We start from the raw sequence: 21,897 nt of genomic DNA, 5'->3' as shown, positions 1-21,897 counted from the left end.
ACCTCTTGTAGAATCTCAGTGGGTAGTCATTTACTGTAAGAAAACTTTCCAAAAAAATAGGAATATCATTTTGAAGGCTAATATTTTAAATGGCAGTAAGAATAAACAGTAACTTACTCTCAACGTCCATAATCCAGGATGAGCTGACATCTCAGACTAAATTCCACCTCCCCTCCCCATCTATTTCCATCATTTTCTACACAAATATTGTGCATAGTTGTGATGACTAAGATGATTATCGTCTTGTCTTTATCATACGTCACAGAGTATTAGTGAAAGAAAATTGACACCTAACAAACAATGTTAAAGCTCGATCCTCAATGCCATTTTTGTAAGAACACATCTAGGTATATTTGACTATGACTCTAGAAACTGTACCTTTTTTATTTACACATAGATGGTTTACCAAGCATTAGTGATCAATATACAAAGAAATTCAACCTTCCATTGCAGTTTTTGGTTTCAGTAATATACAGCACAGACATACTTGCATAGTGCTAAGCAAACCTAAAACAGTTGAAAATACAAGTGAGGAGACTTGCATAAAGATGCTACCCCCAAAGTCTATTTAAATGGGGTTTTATACAGTAAAATCTAATTGAAAGTAGCTCCTAGGAATGTGAACTTAAAGTCTACATTTGCTACTTAGTGGTTTTTTTTTTTCTATAAGATGATAATGCTTACATTTTTCATGCTACCGTAAATCTTCCTCTGATTAAGAGTAACGAATTCACAGGTTACTATCTTGCCACTTTAGAAAATTAAATATGTTTGAAAAGAATGAGAAAAAAGGCTTGTCAAAAAGGTTTTTCAAACAAACAAACAAAAATCACAGAATATGAACTGCCCAGTGATAATCTCCAAGAAAACAACTAACTACATCAATTGCACCTTTTTGTTAAAGTAAATTGGTTTCTATATCAATTCAGTTTAAATTCCTAGTAGACAGGAATCTATTTCCTCACAGTTTACTACGGATCTCTCCAGAGTCTAGAATATTTGGCAGGTTAGCTGCCTTCTTGTATGGTTCCAGATAGTGAAGGTCAATAAAATGTTGGTAACCTAAATATTCCAACACTACAAAAGTGGTTACACTTTCTTTCACACACACACACACACACACACACACACACACACAGAGAGAGAGAGAGAGAGAGAAAGAGAGAGAGAGAGAGAGAGAGAGAGAGAGAGAGAGAGAGAGAGAGAGAGAGAGAGAGAGAGAGAGAGAGAGAGAGAGAGAGAGAGAGAGAGAGAGACAGCTTGCTGTCATGGTTGCACATGAGAAAAGAGTGAGTTTCTCAAAATGAATAGGTTAAAGAAAAACATGCAAAAAAGTATAAACTACAACCATCCAGTGGTGGCAACACGTTTCTTTAATCCCAGCACTTAGGAGGCAGAGGCAGAAGCAGGCTGATTTCTGTGAGTGGGAGGCTAGCCTCATCTATAAGCGTTAGTTCCAGGACATGCTGAGCTACAGAGAAACCTTGTCTTGGAAAATAAAACAAAACAAAACAAAAACAGACAAACACCCCCCCCCCCACACACACACACACAAAATAGAGTATAAATTGCAGTAAAGGTGCAGTACCACTGTTGAAATATCATTGGAGCAACAAAATTTTCTTTGTACATAGTAAATAATTTTCCTCCTTACCAAGCTTTAAAAGCATTCGTTTTCATCATAGCTACTTGAGTGATTAGAAATATATGATACTAAATTATTACCTTTAAGAATTTTAAATTGCTGAAACAAGAATTGCATTGGGCAGGCTTTTAAAAGATAAACATGAAGCTCTGTGATTGTGTTTTAAAGTTTTAGAATTAAATCATCAAACTAAACTTCACCGGGAGATGAATACCAAATAAGGTGTCCAGATATGGTATATTATAATGACTCCTCAGGATGTTAGGGGTGTTTTAAAAATCATTCAAAGTGAAATAAGTATAAGATGAAAAACCGTAAGGCAAGATGCCTTTTTGTAGGAACAATCACAAGCAAGCATTTGTGAAAATCTGTGTTCAAGAGGTCCCATGTGTCAATTGAAATTTAAGATCAGAGTAGGGTTTGAATACATATGGAAGCTTGGGATTCTAATATGATGACTTAGTTCTCTGAACTCTATTGCACAGGCTAGGGTCCAGGTTTTCTAGAAATCTCTCAGGGTGTTTAGGGATAGATACACACCTGTTTTCCAACAATAAAGTCCTGCCATCAAGTTTCTCTAAATAGCTCCAAAAAGAGATGCTACAATCCTTAACACAGCTGTCTCTAGCCCTACCACATAACCTCACAATGAGCATGCTCACATCATGTGTTTGCTACATAAAATATACTGCATCAGTTTGTAATGGTTATTAAAATATGAGAAATACAGATTCAAATCACTAAGTAGATGTCACTGTTGATATGCCATCCTTTTGAAATTTCTTCCTTGTGGAATAAGCATTTGCAAAGGGCTATCATAAATGTAAATTGGAGGAAATTCTCAGTTGGTTGAGTACAACTATCATGTAGTACATTGCTCTAGTTACAGGCATCTGCGCTGGAGCTGAATTTCATTCCTCAGCCTCAATCCAGGACCCAAAGCTGAAGTAAGTACACTTCAACTTGTAACTGATTATATGGTAAATGCAGTTCTCCCTCTGGGTTTTATTAAACCTAATAAAAATGAACACCAATGCAAAATGTTTACAACACAGGTTTATTAAATGTTTTGTCTTTAATTTACTAAATTTTTAAAATAATTATATAGAAATAATCTTCAGCAAGAAAATAGATTAGTTACTAGTTTATTCATATTTATATAATGATACATCACAAAATAATGTTTCCAAATTAAAGAAAATATAGTGTAATTTGTGAAATTTTATTTATTTGTGTTTCTATGTGTGCATTTATGTTGATGACTGAGCACACAAGAACGTGTGTGCAGGCCCTAGAACCACTCTCTCACAAAAGGCATTTATCTAATGCAATATCCCTTGTGAGATTAAGGAATAGAACTGTGCTCATCAGGCCTGTATGCAAAGTACCTTTACCCACTGCATCATCTTTCTGCTCCTTAAGTCATAATTGCTATCCATATATACATGTGTTTATAAGTTATTCATTTCCTATGTATTTACTTTATATTTCAATCTGTTAATTTCTTACTTTTCTAAGGCATAGACAGTCTTGCTGAGAACTGCTGCTCATGCCAAACTGGGATGCTTTCTAAGGTCTGGGCCCTATATAGGGCTCCATGGAATGGATTCACCCCTACAAAAGGGTTCCTGCCCTGAAAAGCATTGTGGTTCTGGCAGTATGTGGCAGCTCTCAGCACAATGTCACTCAAATTTCCTGACCATGTTTGTGATGTGGGATTCCCCTCTGTATGCTGTGAATACCATTGGTGAATAAAGAAACTGATAGGGCAGAACTTAGATAGGCAGGGAAAACTAATCTGAATGCTGGGAGAAAGGAGGCAGAGGCAGAGAGAAGCCATGAAGCCGCCACCAGAGACAGACGTGCTGAAACTTAGCTAGTAGGCCATGACCTTGCGGTGATGCACAGATTAATGGAGCTGAGTTAAAGTAATATGTAAGAGTTAGTCAATAAAAAGCTAGAGCTAATGGACCAAGCAATGATTTAAATAATATAATTCTTGTGTGGTTTTTGTGGGGCTGAGCAGCCGGGTACCAACAAGTGGACTCCAACAATATGTTTGAAATGAAAAAAAAAAAAAAAATCAAAGCACATGCCAATCCATTCTGGTTTTTGTTGAATATGTTCAATGGAATAATCACACTCAAAAGAATAAAGCTACTGAAGAAAGATTAAGTCTTGTTAGTGTGATGAGCACAAGCACTTTTATTTATGATAACTCATTGAGAAATGTTTTTGTTGAATTATATAATCTACCAAAATAAGATTATGTTAAAATTTCAGGATTAAACTATAGAAATTACTCTCTAGCCAGTAAGTAATTTAAATTTAATACCTCATCTTATTTGCCTTGATTAAAAACCTTGCAGAAGGCAACACAGCTAATCTGCCAGTGAAATTAACTTGCTTACCAAAGCTCCTAATAATGGGGGAATTGATGAACAATGTGGGTGGAGATGTTATGATTAACTGTGCATACCAAGTGGTAACTGACATTTATAGAACACTAGGGTAAGCTACAATGGTTGTGTGCTGCAAAGACAGGTTTATGGAGTTATTTTAAGTAAGTGACTTAAAACCTTTTTGTTCTTCTCTATAAATGGAATTTCAGAACCTTATGATTTTAATTCTCTTCCCAATGAGGAATCTTTGTGAATCCATTTAGACAATTCTGAATTGCTTGGAAGTCCCATATTCATTTTGCACAATTTTCATCTCTTTTAATCAATTACTGGTTTAAATGCTTTTTCTTCTCTGAATGCCAATTTGACATATTTGCCTACAAAATGGATGAAATTAGTATTTAATAAATGTTGATATAAAGAGTTGGACTTAAGAGCTGCTTTTCATCCCTTCTTGGTCTTGACATTTTTAATACAGGATACTTTGCAGTAATCTATGAATATAATCTTCATTCTAAATTATAAGGAAACATTGTACTAGAAGATAATTGCAAATATTAACATTTCAAAAAAGTTTTCACAATCATAGTTATCTATTAAAATGGACCCAATATTTTATTCACTTTCTTAGTCTTCCGTTATGTTTTGATTTTCCCCACAATTTCTCTAAACAGCTCATCATTTGCATTTACTTCCATCTTATGCTTTGCCTTCTGTAAACAGCTCATCAACTGCATTTCATTCCATTTTAATGTGTGTCTTTATTAAACAGGCCATTCACTTCATTTCTTTTCATCTCAGCCTGTTTTCTGTAAATAGCTCGTCTAAGTTCATGAGGACTCTCAGCACAGAGGAGCTAACTTGTCCATGTACTCTTGCTGCTGAGCTGTGTTCAGGATTTTTTTCCCCTCTTTTCTCAGCTCAGATTATGGCACCAGCGCATGGAGCTGACCTTTGTAGCTGCAAAACACTCACCACAGTTGGCCTCATCAGAGGCATCTGCACAGTCTGGGTCCTCGTCGCAAACCCACAGTTTGGAGATACAATGCTTTGTCGTCTTGCATTGGAAATAATCAGGAGAGCAGCTGTTTTCAGCTTAAAATAAAAAAAAATATCTATTAATGAGTGACATTCAGCACAAATGAATATGTGATTTACAAAAAGTAGTTAGACAAGTACTTGAGACGCCCAGTGAGAACGTCTCTTTTTATTAATAGGTACTGAGCAGAGAAAATGTACGTTTTAGTTCCTGTAATGTGCATCCCATTGCCTTCCCCATTGGAAATACAAAAGAAAATATATTTTTGTAAAGATACATGAATGAAACCAACATTTTCAGAAGAGCTACAGATTATATATTTGTAAACCACTTTCTAAGATGGAGAATTCTGTCCTTCAAAATAGATTTCCAAACATTTTTAGAGCTCATCCTGATTCATTTTATAAGCCAAAATGACTAAATTCAGAAGATGATAAATAAATGAGGAAATGAAAAGTCCAAAAGTTTAATAACAATCCTCGGAAGTAGTTGGGCTTTTGGAGGGAGTAGTAAACACTTGATTCAGACTGTTAACTTAGGGCATCCCTGGGCACTTTACCACAGCCTCTGCTAGAGTGGCCAGCTGTGAGAACAGGTCCAAACTACTGAGATCACAGCGCATCAATCAAATTGCTGAATGACTGAACATTATTTACTGAAAGAAGCTTTATAGAATGAAATAAAAAATCTTCAGGACAAAAGTATTCACAGAAGTTTTATTGAAAACCTGAAAATTGACAGGTGCTCCATCTTTCAAGTTCTCTGTGTGTGCGTGTGTGTACATGTGTGTGTGTGTGTGTGTTTGTGTGTGTGTATGTGTGTGCACATACATAAATACATGACTGTCTATATGTTTCTCCATGTGGAATGGAGCCATTTGCCTTCTTTTATTGTATTTGATGTTTGGGTAGAGACGGAAGTACAATGTGACAAGAACAAAATAATTTACTCTTATTCTTTTTAGTATATTTTAGGGATTACTATCTGAAGCAGTATTTAAAACTAATTGTGCTATGATATTGCGTAATTTCAACTGCTATATCATGGGAGAAAATTTCCTAATAAAAATGGAACTGATTATCCATCACTCATTTATCAATAATCCTAAAGTATTTATACTCAATACGGGAGAAATCAGTTTATGGAAAAACATCTGGTAATCGACTATGTTATTATAATGATAAGGGTGAGTATATCCTGTTCATGTCTGCCAATATCTCCAGGTAGCTGTTAAAATAAAGATTATTTGTATCTTTTCATTTTTTTCTCTGTTTTATGTAGAACTTCTAAAATAAAGCATTGTAATTGACATAATTTAGTCATTTCTTGTCTGTATTATTCCTTTGTTTCTTTACAGTGCATGACTTTATGAAGATTAATTTTGATTCACGTTTCAGTTAACAATCAAAAGCCCAACAAGACCTGAATTCTGTGTGACTTACGACAGTCCCTTTCATCTTCCTCATCCCCACAATCATCTTGTCCATTACATCTGAGGTTTACGGGGATACATTTCTGGTTCTGGGTACACTTGAACTGACCTGGCAGACAGACATGCGTGTCTAAGACAAAGAGAAGAAAATAATGTGAACTGAGACCCAAGTCTGCATTTACATCAGTGCAGTCAGGAGGAATCAAGACCTAGATGGATGCACCCAAGTTAGGACTTTAATCACCTACCACAGTTCAGTTCGTCTGAGTTGTCTCCACAGTCATTCTCCCCATCACAGATGAAAGCGGGCAGTGCGCAGAGTCCCGTTCCACACTGAAACCGTCCTGGCTGACATTTAAATTCAGCTGGGAGAGAAAGCGTGCAGGTATTGTAGATGACAATCTAAGTGCCTCATGTCTTACATGGGAATTTTCTGACACTGTCATTGGTATTTTGCAATGAATATATGTTGATCATAAAGCAAAAGCCTCTTATCTAGAGATCTACTGGCTCGGTGAACATCTACGTCATAGGCAACTCAGATGGCCTCCCAGCTTGCACTTCATAAACTCTCTTACCAGAGATACAAAACTCCATCATGCAAGCTAAAACTAAAAAACAATAATAATGATAATATAGCAGACTACAGTCATAATCTTGGTTCTGGGATAGCAATGACAGGTTGAGTCCTGAGAAATGTGAGCCAGGCGGCTCAGCCTAGTCTCAGAGTTCCAGGCTAAGAGTCCCTGTCTCATCAGAGGAGGAAACTAAACACTGACCTCTGATGATCTCCCAGTGCATATATCAACACACATGCATTTGCACATAAATATACATGCATATATAATACACATACACACACACAAAAACCACATACAGACTAGGAGAGCACTCAATAGTGATCTCAGCTCAGTTCCTGGCTGTTGCTAAATATACCAGAATAAAGAGCTTTAACTCTAGTTCCATTTTCTAAAGTATTATCTCTTCTTTCTGCATTGCTGCCTACAAAGTACTTGTGGCCTTAGCATATACTCTTCAATGCTAACTGAATACCTCCTGTGCAAATCTCATTTAGAACATGCTGTTTTTTTATATTAATTGCATATAATATTTTGATGTCAGAACTATTTTGCATACAATTTTTATTATTATAATAAATACTTTATAATTTGTAGCACTTTCACGATATGTTTGCTTATATATAAGGAATAGTTAAAAATAAAGAAGATCTACTGAGTGTTTTCTGCATTAGCTACTAGGGTAGAACTGTCAGTGAAGATTTTTATTTATAAAAATTATAGTCTTTCACATGACCAATAATACGAGCATTTAAGTATATGGAAACCAAGTGTTGTTGATATTAACAGTTTAGCCAAAGAGGTATAAATTTCCAGAGGTAAACACCAGATTCTGACTCAGACCTGACTCTGAAACAGTCACACAATTCATATTACTCACAGGAAAACACTATTTTGAACTCATGGTTCCAATGGATTATTAATTACTGACAGCTAGGTTAATATTAATTTCTTTATTAACTCAAGTTGGGGAATAAAATATAATTGAAGTTTTAAACTTGATTCAGGTTACATATTATGTTCTTAATTGCAACATTGCAGAAAATTTTATACTCTCTAAAAAGTAAATCTTAATGTATGTTCTTCTTTCTTAATAAAAATGTCAGTACCCTTTCACCTGTATTTTTTTAACTGCATGATTCATACATATTACACCTCTGTTTCCTCTTATTTCCTGCAAAATTTTTTTTATTAGTATTTTTTTATATAAATAATTCTCCCAAGAAAGGGGTTACAGTGATCAAATGAATGTTTAAGAAATAACTTACGGAGCTCAAGAGGTAGCTCAAACATTTAGGGTAGTGGTTACTGCTCCTTAGGACCTAGATACAGTTATCAGCAGTCTCATGGTAGCTCACAACCATCTCTAACCCCAAGGGATCCAATGCCCAATTTTGGCCACCAGACACTGCATACATGTGGTATACAGACACATATGCAGGCAAAACACCCATACACATAAAATAAAAATGAATAAATCTTTTAAAAGTTGATTGAGAACAAAAGGAAAAGTTGGAAGTAGATCAAGCTTCTACTTAAACATCATATCAATTGTAATTTCAACTTGCAGTGACAGAGAAATCTTGATGACTGTGTTTATACAAACAGCACTATGCAAGTTATTAAGTGTGTGAGACTTGGATCAAAGTCTTCTTGCCTTCTTAGATGAGGTTATACACAGGCAATATACACAAATTGTGATGATGCAGCAACTCAAACACAAACTAGGGCAGGGGAGATGACTCAGTAGTTCAGAGCATTCACTGCTGTTCCAGAGGTGCTAAAATAAGTTCCCAGCATCCACGTGGTAGCTACCAAAGCTTTGTAACTCCAGTTCTAATGGATCCAGTACCCTCTTCTGATCTCCATAGGCACTGCACAAATATTGTACACAGATGTACATGGAAGAAAAACACTCATACATACAAAATTTAAAAATAAAATATTTATAAAATATTCAAACCTTAAACAGATTTATATATGCCACTTTTAAATCATGATGGCTCTGTTTGCTATGTCACTAGACATTTAAGGATCCAACCTAGCAACTGCAAGTAAACATTTCTGTGCTAATGATCACAGGAATGTTATTGGAAATCATGATGAACTACAGTTTAAATGTATAATAAAAAGTTTCTATGACGATGGATAAGAAAGTGATCTCTCAAGCCTAGGTAGCAAGAGCAAAACTGGACATGGTCATGACATCAAACTAAGAGCATGATCTCTACAGCACGGACAGGCTCACTGTGAGCCTTGTCAGTTTCCTTCCTGGACTTAGGGGGAGCTGGGAGGACCTTGGACTTAACATAGTGAAGGGAACCCTGATGGCTCTTTGGCTTGGAGAGGGGCGGAGTGGGGGTATAGGTGGAAGGGAGGGGAGGGAAGGGGGAGGAGGAGGGGAGGAGATGGAAATTTTTAATAAAAAAATTATTTGTAAAGAAAATGAAACAATCATAGTAGGAGAGACAACCTAAGAAAAGGGAGAAATGTTTCAAAAATATACATCCTAATCATGGCCTGATACACTAAATGCATGACAAAATCAACTCAAACATAAATTAACAAATTAGGAAATTTTAAGAGTGGATCAAATGCTTAAAAGAAAAAAAATATAAAACACATTACTAATTTCAAAGGTGATAAATATTAAAATTATAATGAAATACCAGCTCAAATTTATCAAAATATGTATTATTTTTTTTAAAAGCAAAGTTTTCAAATGTTGGGCAAAGGGACTGTAAACTCTTGATAGCAGTATAAATTAGTACATAGGACAGAAATTTACCGGAAGTTTCGTTAAAAGTGAAATAGAACTGGCATGTTATTAGGTAGTCCTGATATAAATGCACATGTACAAAGGAAATGAAATCAAAGTGCTGGAAATTTGATGCCACGCCTGTATTTGCTGCAGTGTTATAGTGTTTATGGTGGTACAATAAAGCATCACCTTCTGAGTACATAGACAGATGAACAAGGACATGTCACAGATAAATACTGAGTCTCATTCATGCTTAAATAAGGAAGAAATCACATTTGTGACAATTTGGGGGAATCTAGAAAGCATTCATCACATCAAATGGTCCAGGCCAAGAAAAAGCAAATACTCTTTTATGGCATTTATATATGATGTTTTAAAACAAACAAACAAACAAACAAACAACTCATTAAAACAAACAGTAAAATGGTAGTTATTAGTGGTTACAGAGTGAAAAACTTGGGAGATCTTGGCCACAGGACATAAAAATTCAACTAGACAAGAAAATTAAATTCCTAAGAACGATTATACATTATAGCCACTATATTTTTAACAACATGTTCCACACTTGACGATTGCTTACAAATATTCTCCATGTTTTCAAAACAAAGCAAATAATGAGCACAGAAGGTAATATACATGCTAGATGGCTTCAATTAGCTATTTAATATCTCTGTCACATATATTAGAAAATATGTATGTCTTCACCATATATATAAATTTACTTTTTAATTAAAATAATATATGTTAATACTAATGTTTAACCAAGATAAGGTTCCTTCACCAGCAATGTGCCTTTTCTGAACTGTTCAAATGAACATTAGCACTTGGCTACATATATTCTCAAAGTTTGCAACTGGAAGAAACTCTTTTTTTTTTTTTTGTTCTTTTTTTTTTTTTTTTTCGAGACAGGGTTTCTCTGCAGCTTTAGAGCCTGTCCTGGAACTAGCTCTTATAGACCAGGCTGTGGAAGAAACTCTTATTAACTCTACAGTTAACTCTTCACAAAAGTGGATTACAACATGATCTTTCAAAGTTACAAACAGAATTCAAAAGGTACAAATATTTAAGAGAACAATCATTGTGATTCTGTCTCTGCTCTAAGTCTTTGATGTGGTATTTCCCTCAACAATGATGGCTCTGGTCAGTAAAGGTCATCTTAACGGGACATCAACAGGCACATGCCATAATGTTTAAATACACAAAGGCAAATTATATTTACTTTATTCACTGCATTATAGAAAAATACCTTTTATTGTGGAAAATTAACTTTCTTATAACAAATAAGTCATAGTAAGTGTTCATCATCATCCACACCACCCATTCTTTTGGCTGTTGCTCCAATCAAAAACTTTTAAAAAGAATAATTTGATCATAATTTATACCTATTATCCATAAGTACTTCCTCTCATGCAATGTCTACCAACTCAAATTTATCAACATATGTATTTTTTAAAGCAAAGTTTTCAAATATTGGGCAAGTGTAGAGAAAGGAATAATTTTATTTATGAAAATAAAATCTGTCAAAAATGTCTTAAAAAAATCAAACACACAAATAGATTAGGAAAGGATTGGTTTTCATTTTCTTTCTCACCAAAGAGGTGGCTTGATGTTTTCCACATAAAAAGAGAATATGGGAAAGAACCTCCAGAGTATGAGGATGGTAATGGAAAGGAAGATGAAACATAGTTCATTTAAGTAACAATCTGGAAATGTGAAACGGCTTTATATTTGGTGCTAGAAGGGTCTTCAGAAGTAAATAACTGCCTTTCATTTAGGCGATACTTCCTCTTCAGTAGAAGTCTTAGGATCTTGAACTCAGTTGTTACGGCCAATCAAGGTCAATGCACGAATCAAATGTCAGTGCCAAGTCAGGCCAAATATGCACTGAGACACTAAGGGAATTACCAGGATTGACTGTAAGCTCTTCATCTTGACAAGGAAGGATTGGAATGACCTACGGAGTGAACTATAACAGAATTTCTAGGAAGTTCTCTGATTGCCCATTACCATTTAAGTTAGCAATGTCTAACCAGAGCTGTCACAGTCAAGAGCCCTTTTGCAGTAACTATTAAGGGCAAATAAAATCAACTTACCATAAATAAAATTTAACATTAAAAATTCGGACTCCTCAAGAATTTTCAATATTTTAACACTGACCAAAAAATATAACTTTCTATCCATTATATGTGAAGATATTTCTGCATCTTGCTAATTTGCACTTCAAATTCGGCGAATACATCGAGTAAAAAAAATCACACCAATTACTATACTACTGACCACTGTATGGTAAAGGATTTTTTCAGAAAAATAAAATCAGTCATGAGGAACAAACCCAAGAAATTGCAACTATTTGTCTTTACATTTTTGTAAGAATTGTGAGGTAAACTTTTTCTAGGTGATATCTACAGGTCTGGAATGTAAAGAACACTAAAATCCAAAGCCAGTGTTCAGAATACTCACGGCAGTCGTCAGGCTCATCCGATCCATCACCACAGTCATCCACTGTGTCACATTTCCACCAGAAAGGGATGCATTTATCAGTTTTGCACTGAAACTTTAAAAGAGAAGAAGGTACAATAAGAATGTTGATCGTCATGACACACGTACAATGGTTGTTCCTGCAGAGCATGGTACAGCCTCTCTAACTCTCTCATTGTAACGCTGAATAAGCATACTCTTGGAGGCTCCATGACTAGGAATGAATGCATAAACACCAACACAATCTGTCAAGAAATTTCATTACTTGGAACACTGGTGATTTCAGTTCTCACAATCAGACGATGCATTTCCATGCTGTCTGAAGGGCTGCTTAAATCACAACAGGGCACACAACTAAGTAGCTGCTAGAGAAACTGCATGGCCATAAAAGTGTTAGATATTTAACTGGTTCCATATGAATAATGTCTCTGAAACACTATACCAGGTCCAGAGCTATCAGGAAGAGATATCAGCCTATATTAGGTAAATATGAATTAATTGAAGACAATTACATTTCCATAAGAATCTTGGCAACTTCAGCGAAAATCAGGCCAGCTCTTATTAATTTAATGCTATGGGTAAACTTGGAAGATTCCTTCCAACTCTACAATCATGTACAATTCCTCAGTGTCATGAATGTTCTTAGTCCAAACAAGAAAACAAGCAAAAAAACTACCTAAGATCCGAATTTGTAACTTTTCACATAAATATTGTTGATACTTCTCCAAAACAGTAGTCAAAACATTTTGAATTATTTTCAATTATTGGAATTATTTAAAAACATATTGAAGATAGTAGGCTTGAATATAATCAGAATATAATTATACCTGTATGAAGATTTCTTACTAGAGCTTATTATTAAACACACGCTAAGTGTTTAAAATGTACATAATTTGGTATCTCAATGTTGTTTTGATTTGCATTTCCCTGATTGCTAAGGAGGTTGAGCATGCCCTTAAGTGTCTTTTGGCCATTCGAACTTCTTCTGTTGAGAATTCTCTGTTCAGTTCAGTGCCCCATTTTTTAATTGGGTTAATTAGCATTTTAAAGTCTAGTCTCTTGAGTTCCTTACATATTTTGGAGACCAGACCTTTGTCTGTTGCAGGTCTACAGCATGGACGGGCTCACTGTGAGCCTTGTCAGTTTGGTTGCTCACCTTCCTGGACTTAGGGGGAGCTGGGAGGATCTTGGACTTAACATAGTGAAGGGAACCCTGATGGCTCTTTGGCTTGGAGAGAGAGGGAGTGGGGGTATGGGTGGAAGGGAGGGGAGGGAAGGAGAAGGAGAAGGGGAGGAGATGGAAATTTTTTATAAAAAAATAAAGAATTAAAAACAAACAAACAAACAAAAAATGTACATAATTTGGGATGGTGGGAAGGTAAGGAAAGAGAATTCACAGTAATGTTTTTTTTAAAAACTGTAGAAATTAGGATGCAATAGCGTATTTGCTGATTTTGTTTTATTGGTCTATTTATTTACTTATTGTTTTGTTTTTATTTGAAATAGAAACTGACTCGGAAGCCTGAACCCACCTTGTACTCATGGTAATTATTTTAATATGCTAGTAGCTCAGAAATAGCCAAACAATAAAAATTAAAAAAACACATAGAAAATGTATGTTATAAAATTTAATGTGACTTAAAATTCCAGTCACTCATTGCTTCAATGAGAGATGCTATTTTCAAGTTCTTCCTTTGAAAATATCAAACTTGATGTGGGATTCCCTTCTGTATGCTGCAAATATGTTTTATAACCGTTTGTTAATAAGAAACTGCTTTGGCCTATGGCAGGGTAGAATATAGCAAGGTGGGAATTTCAAGCAGAGATAAAGGAAGAAAGAAGGCAGAGTCAGGGAGAACTTCGGTTCCTCTAGCTTCCACTTCCCACATGTGAGATTACAGGTGTACATCTTTAGCTCAGGTGCTTATGTGACAGTGGGAATTGACCCATACACCAGTCAAATACTGTGTACCCCATGCCCTAAACTATTTTTATTACTCTGTAGAACAATGCACAGTGACCCAGAGGCTTAGTCAATTTGATCCTTAGTGCTCTTGGGTAATGTGGCAATATTTAATCTTGCTAATATTTAAAAATAAAATATTTAATCTTACTAAGATTTAAATACAAAAATAAAAGCTAATTGTTTGAACAGAGTACTAGAATCTCAAGTGTTTGACATTAAATCACTAATAATAAGCAATTCATAAATATAATTCCCTTTTGTTGGTCAACATATATTCTTTACTCTTTTATTTCTCTTGCTTTAATTAATTAGTATGTTTGCTTGTTTGTTTGTTTTGAGGGAGGTTATCCTTATGTTTCTCCAGCTGTCCTGGAACTTTACTAAGTAGACCAGGCTTGATCTTTACCTCAAATAAATCTACTTGCCTCTGCCTCCCAAGTGTGAGTATTGAAGGTGTGGATGATCACAACCAGAGTCTTCTTTGTTTTTTAAAAGAGCTTATATTCATGCAGATTTGGAAGCCTTTTATGAATACATTTCTTAAAGTTACTTCCTTCTTGAAATGTAATACATTAATTTGCATGCATAGGATTTGGCATTGAAAAACGGTAACTTGAAAATATTGCTTTGGTCCAATTATCTTTAATAGACATGGGTATGAAATATCTTTGTTCATTCAAAATGCAATTGCTATAGTAAGAAAGCCTCAGTTGCTAGTAGATCCTGAAGGTGTCCAGATATTATAGAGCCAATTCTGGATAGAATTAGAAACAGGAGAGTAAATTCTTCCTCTTGTAGAAATGTGGAAGGCAATAGAGAACAGGAGCCCTGGGAAATCTATCTATTCAACTGATTGTTCTATAATTTGCTTAGCCTGTGGTCATGTCTGTCGTGTTTTTTCCTAAGTTGCCAGAGAAGAAAAATACCTTTATACGTAGTTGGCTCTTTGGAGAAATGAGGCTAAATCTGAAAGCAATTACCCTGAACATTAAATATTTCCAGTCATTACAGGATATCAAAGCACATTAGTGAGAGGATTCCATGTCTTCTGAGAATCTTCAAAGTATTCCCAATTATGAGAGGAAATTTCTAATACACATTTAAGTTCACCAAATATATCTGATTTAAATAAATACCAACTGTTGGAATTATACATAATATAAAATTCTGCTCTCATTTCAATCTAAAAAGAATATAAAGGGGTTCTGAGTCATAGAAACCATGATAAAGCACACTTACATTGCCTATTAATTATAACCAACATTTTATTATGGAAGATTTCTTTTCTTTAATATCTCAGAATCATGTTTTCATATTTAAATTCAGTTGCATTAAAATTAAAAATATAAAATACACTAATATTAAAAATAAAAATATAAAAAAAGCACTGGCCCACTTCTTGCCTGCCAGGTTGTAGCAGAAGCCAGGCTTGAGGGGCAACCAAGAGCCTGGAGCAGATGGAGGTGCCTCCCCACTGCACCCCACTTGAAAGCAAGAATGGATGCTGCTCACACTCTCCTCACCGGAGCTGCAGCACAGTGGACTGTAGAGCGGAGCATAAATACAGTGCCATACAGGAAAATGAATTAACTGTTCCAGCAGGGAAATCATCGGGATGTGGAAAAATCTACCAGGAGAGGAATGGCTAAGGGAAATAAATAGGAGAAGCGTGTGTTCTCTGATAATTTTGTTGAAGAAATACAGCATTAGCCAGAATCCAAGGATAATACTTTGTCCATCAAATGGGAAGCTGAGGAAATGTAACAGGTCTTGGAGAGTGGCTGATCCTATAGTACATCTAGCTCAAGGAATTCAACTGCATCCACAACTCTAAAATGTTTAGGCAACAGTGCTCTATATTATTTTATTTTATTTCTCTTATTTATCTAGTTATTTTATCACTACATATTTTTCTTTTTTTTATTCTTAGACTAGTAGATTTCCCCCCCCCCCCAGGTCCCTAGGATTTCTATTCTCAGGTTCTTGGTCACATAAGCAGTGTTGGGTATGAGTCTTATTTAGTGGAGGGACCCGTAAGTCACATCATCTATTACTTGGTTACTACCACAATTTTTGTGCCAGATTTGCACATCTCTTTAAGGTTAAAGGTTTGTGACTTGCCTGGCTGTTTAGGTTTACATTTTGTTAGTGTACTGAGTACCTTCCTGTACCACAGAAGCAGAAATCTAGGGGGAAAGGCTTTATATTGTTACCAGCTCAACATCTCTCTATTCAATAAGTTGAGTAGATGTTGTCTTTTGTCAATAGTTCCTTGCCATCAGTTTGTAGAGAGGAACCTATAGCCTTAGCAACAGCCTTCGTTGCTTGATGATTATCAATGGGCCCCTAATCAACTCAACAAGATGTAACCCAATTCTGGTATTGATGCTTCATTTGATGACAAGAGATGGTCAGTTAGGACTCTGTCTCCCTAGTATTAGATCACTTCATTTGGATTCCCTTCATATATTTTTATATTTTAGAAAGTTTCTACTATATTATGTTTCTATACTATCCTCCAATGGTCCCTTAACAGATGCTTCCCCCTGTTTTTCCTCTCACAACCATCTCCACACTGTATTCTCCCACTTGACCCTCCCATCCACGTCTATTTATCCCTTTTCCCTTTCTTAAGGAAATATATCTGGAGATATTTTTAAAGGACGCTCTGGGAAACTTACGACAAGAAATTCCAGTGGTTAAATATAAGGGAGGGGATAAATAAAAAGAAACAGAAAAGACCTTACTCCTATAGCCGCTCTGATCTAAGCCTAAAAATAGGGAGGAAAGGAAAATAGGCTTTGATGGCAAAATAAAGTTAAGTAATTTTGCAGAACATTCTGTTACCAGGAATAGACCTAGGAAGATTAACGTAGTTTTAGGCTTTTTAAAAACCCTTTCAAGACAGGTTTCTCTGGAGTTTTGGAACCTGTCCTGGAACTAGCTCTTGTAGACCAGGCTAACCTTGACTCACAGAGGTCCACCTGCCTCAGCCTGTGATTGCTCGGATAAAGGTGTGCTCCATGACCGTCCAGCTGATGATCTTAGTTTTAAAGAAGGGGAGATGGTTCATTTTGGTGGATTAAAAGACTGGAGCCCTGTGCTGGTGGAAGTGTGAAATAGGGAAAGAGGCTTAGCTGTCAGGGAAGTGAACTGGATTTTTATCCAAAGATCTGATATCCAAAAGCCTTTGCTTTCCAAAACTGTATAACACCTGGTAAAAGTTCAGCACCAAAGCCTGGCTCATTAGCTGCAGAGAAGAATCTTTTCCTTCCAAGTCCAAAGAGAAGAGGCAAATTCACTGCTAGAACAGAAACTTAAACAGTGCTCCTCCAGTCCCACCCAGAGGCCCACTCTTCCTACCAAAGCCAATGCTATATCTAGATCTATTCTGCTATATAAGAGTTCCTTCAGAGAAACCATAAAACAAACAAACCAAATAAAACAGTTTCTCCTCCAACTCCATCAGTCAAAGATTGAGCCAGTGTCAGAACCAAAGCTGGATCCAGAATAATTGCCACTTAGGCCAAAATCGCATAGACCTAGAGATGTTGGTGACGTGGCTGCCTCAGAGAACTTGTTACATTTCACTGAGAAAAGATCCGGGATGCCTGGAAAAACTCTGGCCTCCTAAATAGTGGACATTCCCTAACTCAAAACCCAGAAAAGTCTGGAGGTCACCAAATGAAGAGAGTACCAGAAAAAAAAAAAAGGTTTTAAAAGAGAAGTGAGCTGCTCTTCAAAACAATGTCTTTTGTACATTCAAGTGATTCCAAAGTCAACCTAGGCACTCTCCTAACTTCACGAGAAATCAAAGTAAACATAGAAGCCTATGATATGGGGGAAATTTCCTGAATGGGTTCAGAACCCAGATTATTGAATTTCATTTCTGCTATTTGCTTTGAAAATACTACTGAATCTCTAAAAGGAAAAGAAAATTCACAATAGCTTTTGATTGAAAGTTGTATTTTTATTTTAAGATGTCTATTCTATAAACAAAGTAGTTGTTACTTTGGAAGTATTCTGTCAGATAAGGTTTTGAGTGGGCCAGATTTGCTTTAAGGAACAAGAGGCATTGTTCTCCTGATAAACATACGGATGTAAACTTTGTGTGTGAGTGCCTGTGAACCTTTATATATGCATGCACACACACACACACACACACACACACACACAATTTACTGTTAGCTTCTTACCCAGGATTACACTCTCGTGTTTGCTTGTCCATTGTATTTTGGGTGATAAAATAGAACTCTCCTACTTACCAGGTTCTGTACTCTTTCATAATTAATAAATAGTTAAATAATAAAAATTAATTCAGCTTCAGAAAAAATTAAAACATATGCTTTGGTGGGTATTTTCCAAGACTTCATCAGCTAAATTTTAGACTACAATTATATCTCACCAAAAGAAACTATGAATATAGAAAAATTGCAATACCTAGTACAGTGAACTATAATTGAACTATGAAGAAATCCCACTTAAAATAAGATAAGTCATATTAAGATTAATCATTTTTTCACTTAAGAATTGTTTATATACTTAAAAAATCAGTTTTGTGACAGGATTTAATCTTGATTTAGAATAAATTCTCTGATTATATTTTAATTCCAGTAGAATACATATTGGAATATTTTGGCTATTTTGGTTCTTTTACTTTTATAAAAAACCATGCCATTTGGGGAATATATTATTGATACCAATTACTGTAACAAATCAAATGCCTTAGTAGCATTCACTTGAAATTGGAATTTTAATTTTATTTTTCTGTGAATGTATATGGTTATATGTGTTCCTATGTGTGTGTCTGTACCCATAGATACAAACACACAAGTGCATGGAGGATGAGCAAAATTATGGTCAACCTAGTCTGGAGAAGTAGGTCAAAGGTGAACCTTGAGTCTTGTTTCTCAGATACCTTCCATCTTTATTTGAGACAGCGTTTCTCTTTGGCCTGGAGCTCATCTGATAGAATATGTGACCATGGATCTGCCTCCACTTTCCCAGCCCTGGGCTTTCAGACCAAAGCCACAGAGCCTGTTGTGCTTTTGCTTTTTGTGGTTAATGATGTTGTTTTAAATGCACACCCTGACAGACAAACTATGTCCCCTCCTGCATGAAAGAAAATGAGGTACCTATGCAGCCCCTGAAAAATTGATTAATATTTAGTGATGTGAGTCCAGAATATTTAGGTTATTTGGTTTGTTTAAATTTCAAACTCACTGAAAATTGTGTCCTTTTTTCTTTCTCTTTTGTGTAACAATTTTTTAAAATACAATGTTTTCTCATTTTACACAGCTATCCCCAGTCCCACTCCCTTCCCTCTCCATCCACTCTTCAGTAAGGGTAAGGCTTCCCATAGGGAATCAACAAAGTCTAACACATCACTTCCGGGGAGGACCAAGGCTCTCCCCTAGACCTATATCTAGGTTCCTAATTCAGTGTTTTCTCCAAAAGTGTTACAATGGAGAGGTTTTCTTTTCCTAGAGAGACATGAGGTAACAACTGCAGAGTCATCATGGTGGATGGCATTAGCTGCTTATTTTTTCTTGGAATCGGGTAGGCAAACTGACAATTTGTGTCTGTGTGTGTGTGTGTGTATGCATATATGACATACATGCATATGCACATATATGACACACATATGCACATATAAATACACACATACTCATTTACTGTGCTGAGAATTCTCTTAATTTCATAATAAAGAAGCCTGGACAGGTTTCAATAGCTGCAAACATTTTGTTTCACTGGTGTCGGAGTGGAAATTCATTATATGAACAATATTCTTAAGCTGACTAAAGCTTTATTTCATTGATAAGTTTTGGGGGGTTGAATAAGCATAATTTCTTGTCTTCTTATAGTGCTTTGAAAGTTTCATTCCTTTTTTTTTTTTCAGCCAAAAGCCTGGCATCTCATTGAAATAAACATGATTCAATTTATTCTGTTTTCAGTAGTGGACTAAGGCACACTACAAATAAGCACCTGTCACTTTGACATCAACTAAAGGGGACTTCAGAGACAAAATCAACAGACTGATGCGAGAAACTCTTGGGAGCAAACATCTGAGGATTCCCTCAAAATAAAATGGAGGCTTGCTAACTTCACTAGACACTAGACTAATACAAATTTTATTTAAATTGAAAAAAGTTAATTTTTCCTTTAAATTCTACTGGCATAAACAATGTTGGTGGTGTTATTTTTCACAGTGGCTTAAACGCAAAACCTGTATTCTGTAAAGCAAACAGTTTATAACCTCTGGTTTGAAATCAACTCTAGGCTCTCCTCATGGCAGCTTTAACCAATTATCCACGTTCATGTATCCCAGCTTCAGCCAGGGTGAGGCTCGCTACTGCTACTATGTCTGAAGAATTGTGTCCACTTAATTATCATAATAATGCACTGAAAATATTATCTCCATTATTTGTACATATGTCCAAGACTCATTTGGAAAGATAACAGTCACTTGATGTAGTGGATGAATAGGATTCCTTTCTGAATGATGAATGCTTTTCTTTGGTGGACTGGGCTAGATATCTTGAGAGTAACTATACTGGTTTTTTTTTTTTTAGTTTGACTTTTGTTTAATTTGTTGTTTTGCCTCTGCATAAATTTAAATTATTTTCACTGTAAAATTGAAGCTGTTATGTATTTATGCTGCACACTTAGCTATATCATAGAAACTTTACTGTGTCCTTGAAATGTAATCATTAAGGCATACATCATATAAAGGCGACCATGAGTTCTTGTCCGATGCTATTTAGATTGCTCCCCACTTGCCTCAACCAGCTGTAGCAGTTTGATCTTCGGTTTCAGAGCCACCAGAATTACGCAGCAAATCTAGTGTCTTTATAAATTAACGTTTGTGGAATTCGGTCACATAGCATCCGAAAATGGATTAAGATAATTATCTCATTTAAACATGGGAAAAGTAAGGCACCAAAAGTTTAGGGAGCACACGCAGCTGATCCCATCAGAATGAAGCAGAGCCAGGGAAACAGTCAAAGATTGTATTCCACTCAGCCAATGGCCTTAATCTCTAAAAAGACATTGACTTCCTGTGTGGTGAGTGTGGCTCTGACTTCAGAGGTCAGCTGAGCTAAAACTGGCCTCTATTTCACACAAGCTCAATTGAAAATGAAATCTTTGGCAAGGATATTCCCTCTAGTTTTCAAAAATGAGCAAATAGAAGAATACAATTAAAAGAATAAATTTACTAGTTTCAAGAAATATTCATGCCTTATTTAACAATTTGATCTCAATCCAAACAAGATATTGGCTCTGGTGTAACAAAGTACAATTATTAATGTCATATGACTACATTACAAAATCTAATGCAAAGTAATAAAATCAACTCCATACAACTAATAGCCATTAAGTAGATATTTTTCTGGAATATCTTCACTGCGAATAAGCAAAGTTAGATTGGCGTTTTCACAAGTAAATTATTTTTATTATATATTAATTCAAATCAATTGTTCTTTATTCAGTTTGCACTTGTTTTGTATTTGCAGGTGCTGTGTTGAGGCAGGGTTGGTTGTAGAAAGTTAACATGATTACTTAAGTGCTATATACTTTTTACTACATTACTATTCT

General features: G+C 35.5%; 1 protein-coding gene across 1 annotated transcript in view; it reads right to left on the bottom strand.

Annotated features, from left to right (window-relative positions):
- Nucleotides 1-21,897, bottom strand: part of Lrp1b (LDL receptor related protein 1B) — a 1,542,993-nt gene that overhangs the window by 175,263 nt on the left and 1,345,833 nt on the right. The window contains exons 63-66 of the mRNA XM_042055373.1: nt 12,318-12,411; nt 6,767-6,883; nt 6,529-6,648; nt 5,023-5,142 (exon numbers count right to left, since the gene is read on the bottom strand). Of these exons, the coding sequence (XP_041911307.1) occupies nt 5,023-5,142; nt 6,529-6,648; nt 6,767-6,883; nt 12,318-12,411 (451 nt within the window). The remainder of the gene's footprint in view (nt 1-5,022; nt 5,143-6,528; nt 6,649-6,766; nt 6,884-12,317; nt 12,412-21,897) is intronic.

The sequence above is a fragment of the Arvicola amphibius genome, chromosome 7 (assembly GCF_903992535.2).
Source record: "Arvicola amphibius chromosome 7, mArvAmp1.2, whole genome shotgun sequence".
In the NCBI taxonomy this organism is placed as follows: domain Eukaryota; kingdom Metazoa; phylum Chordata; class Mammalia; order Rodentia; family Cricetidae; genus Arvicola; species Arvicola amphibius.
This window is presented reverse-complemented; position numbering and strand designations above follow the sequence as displayed.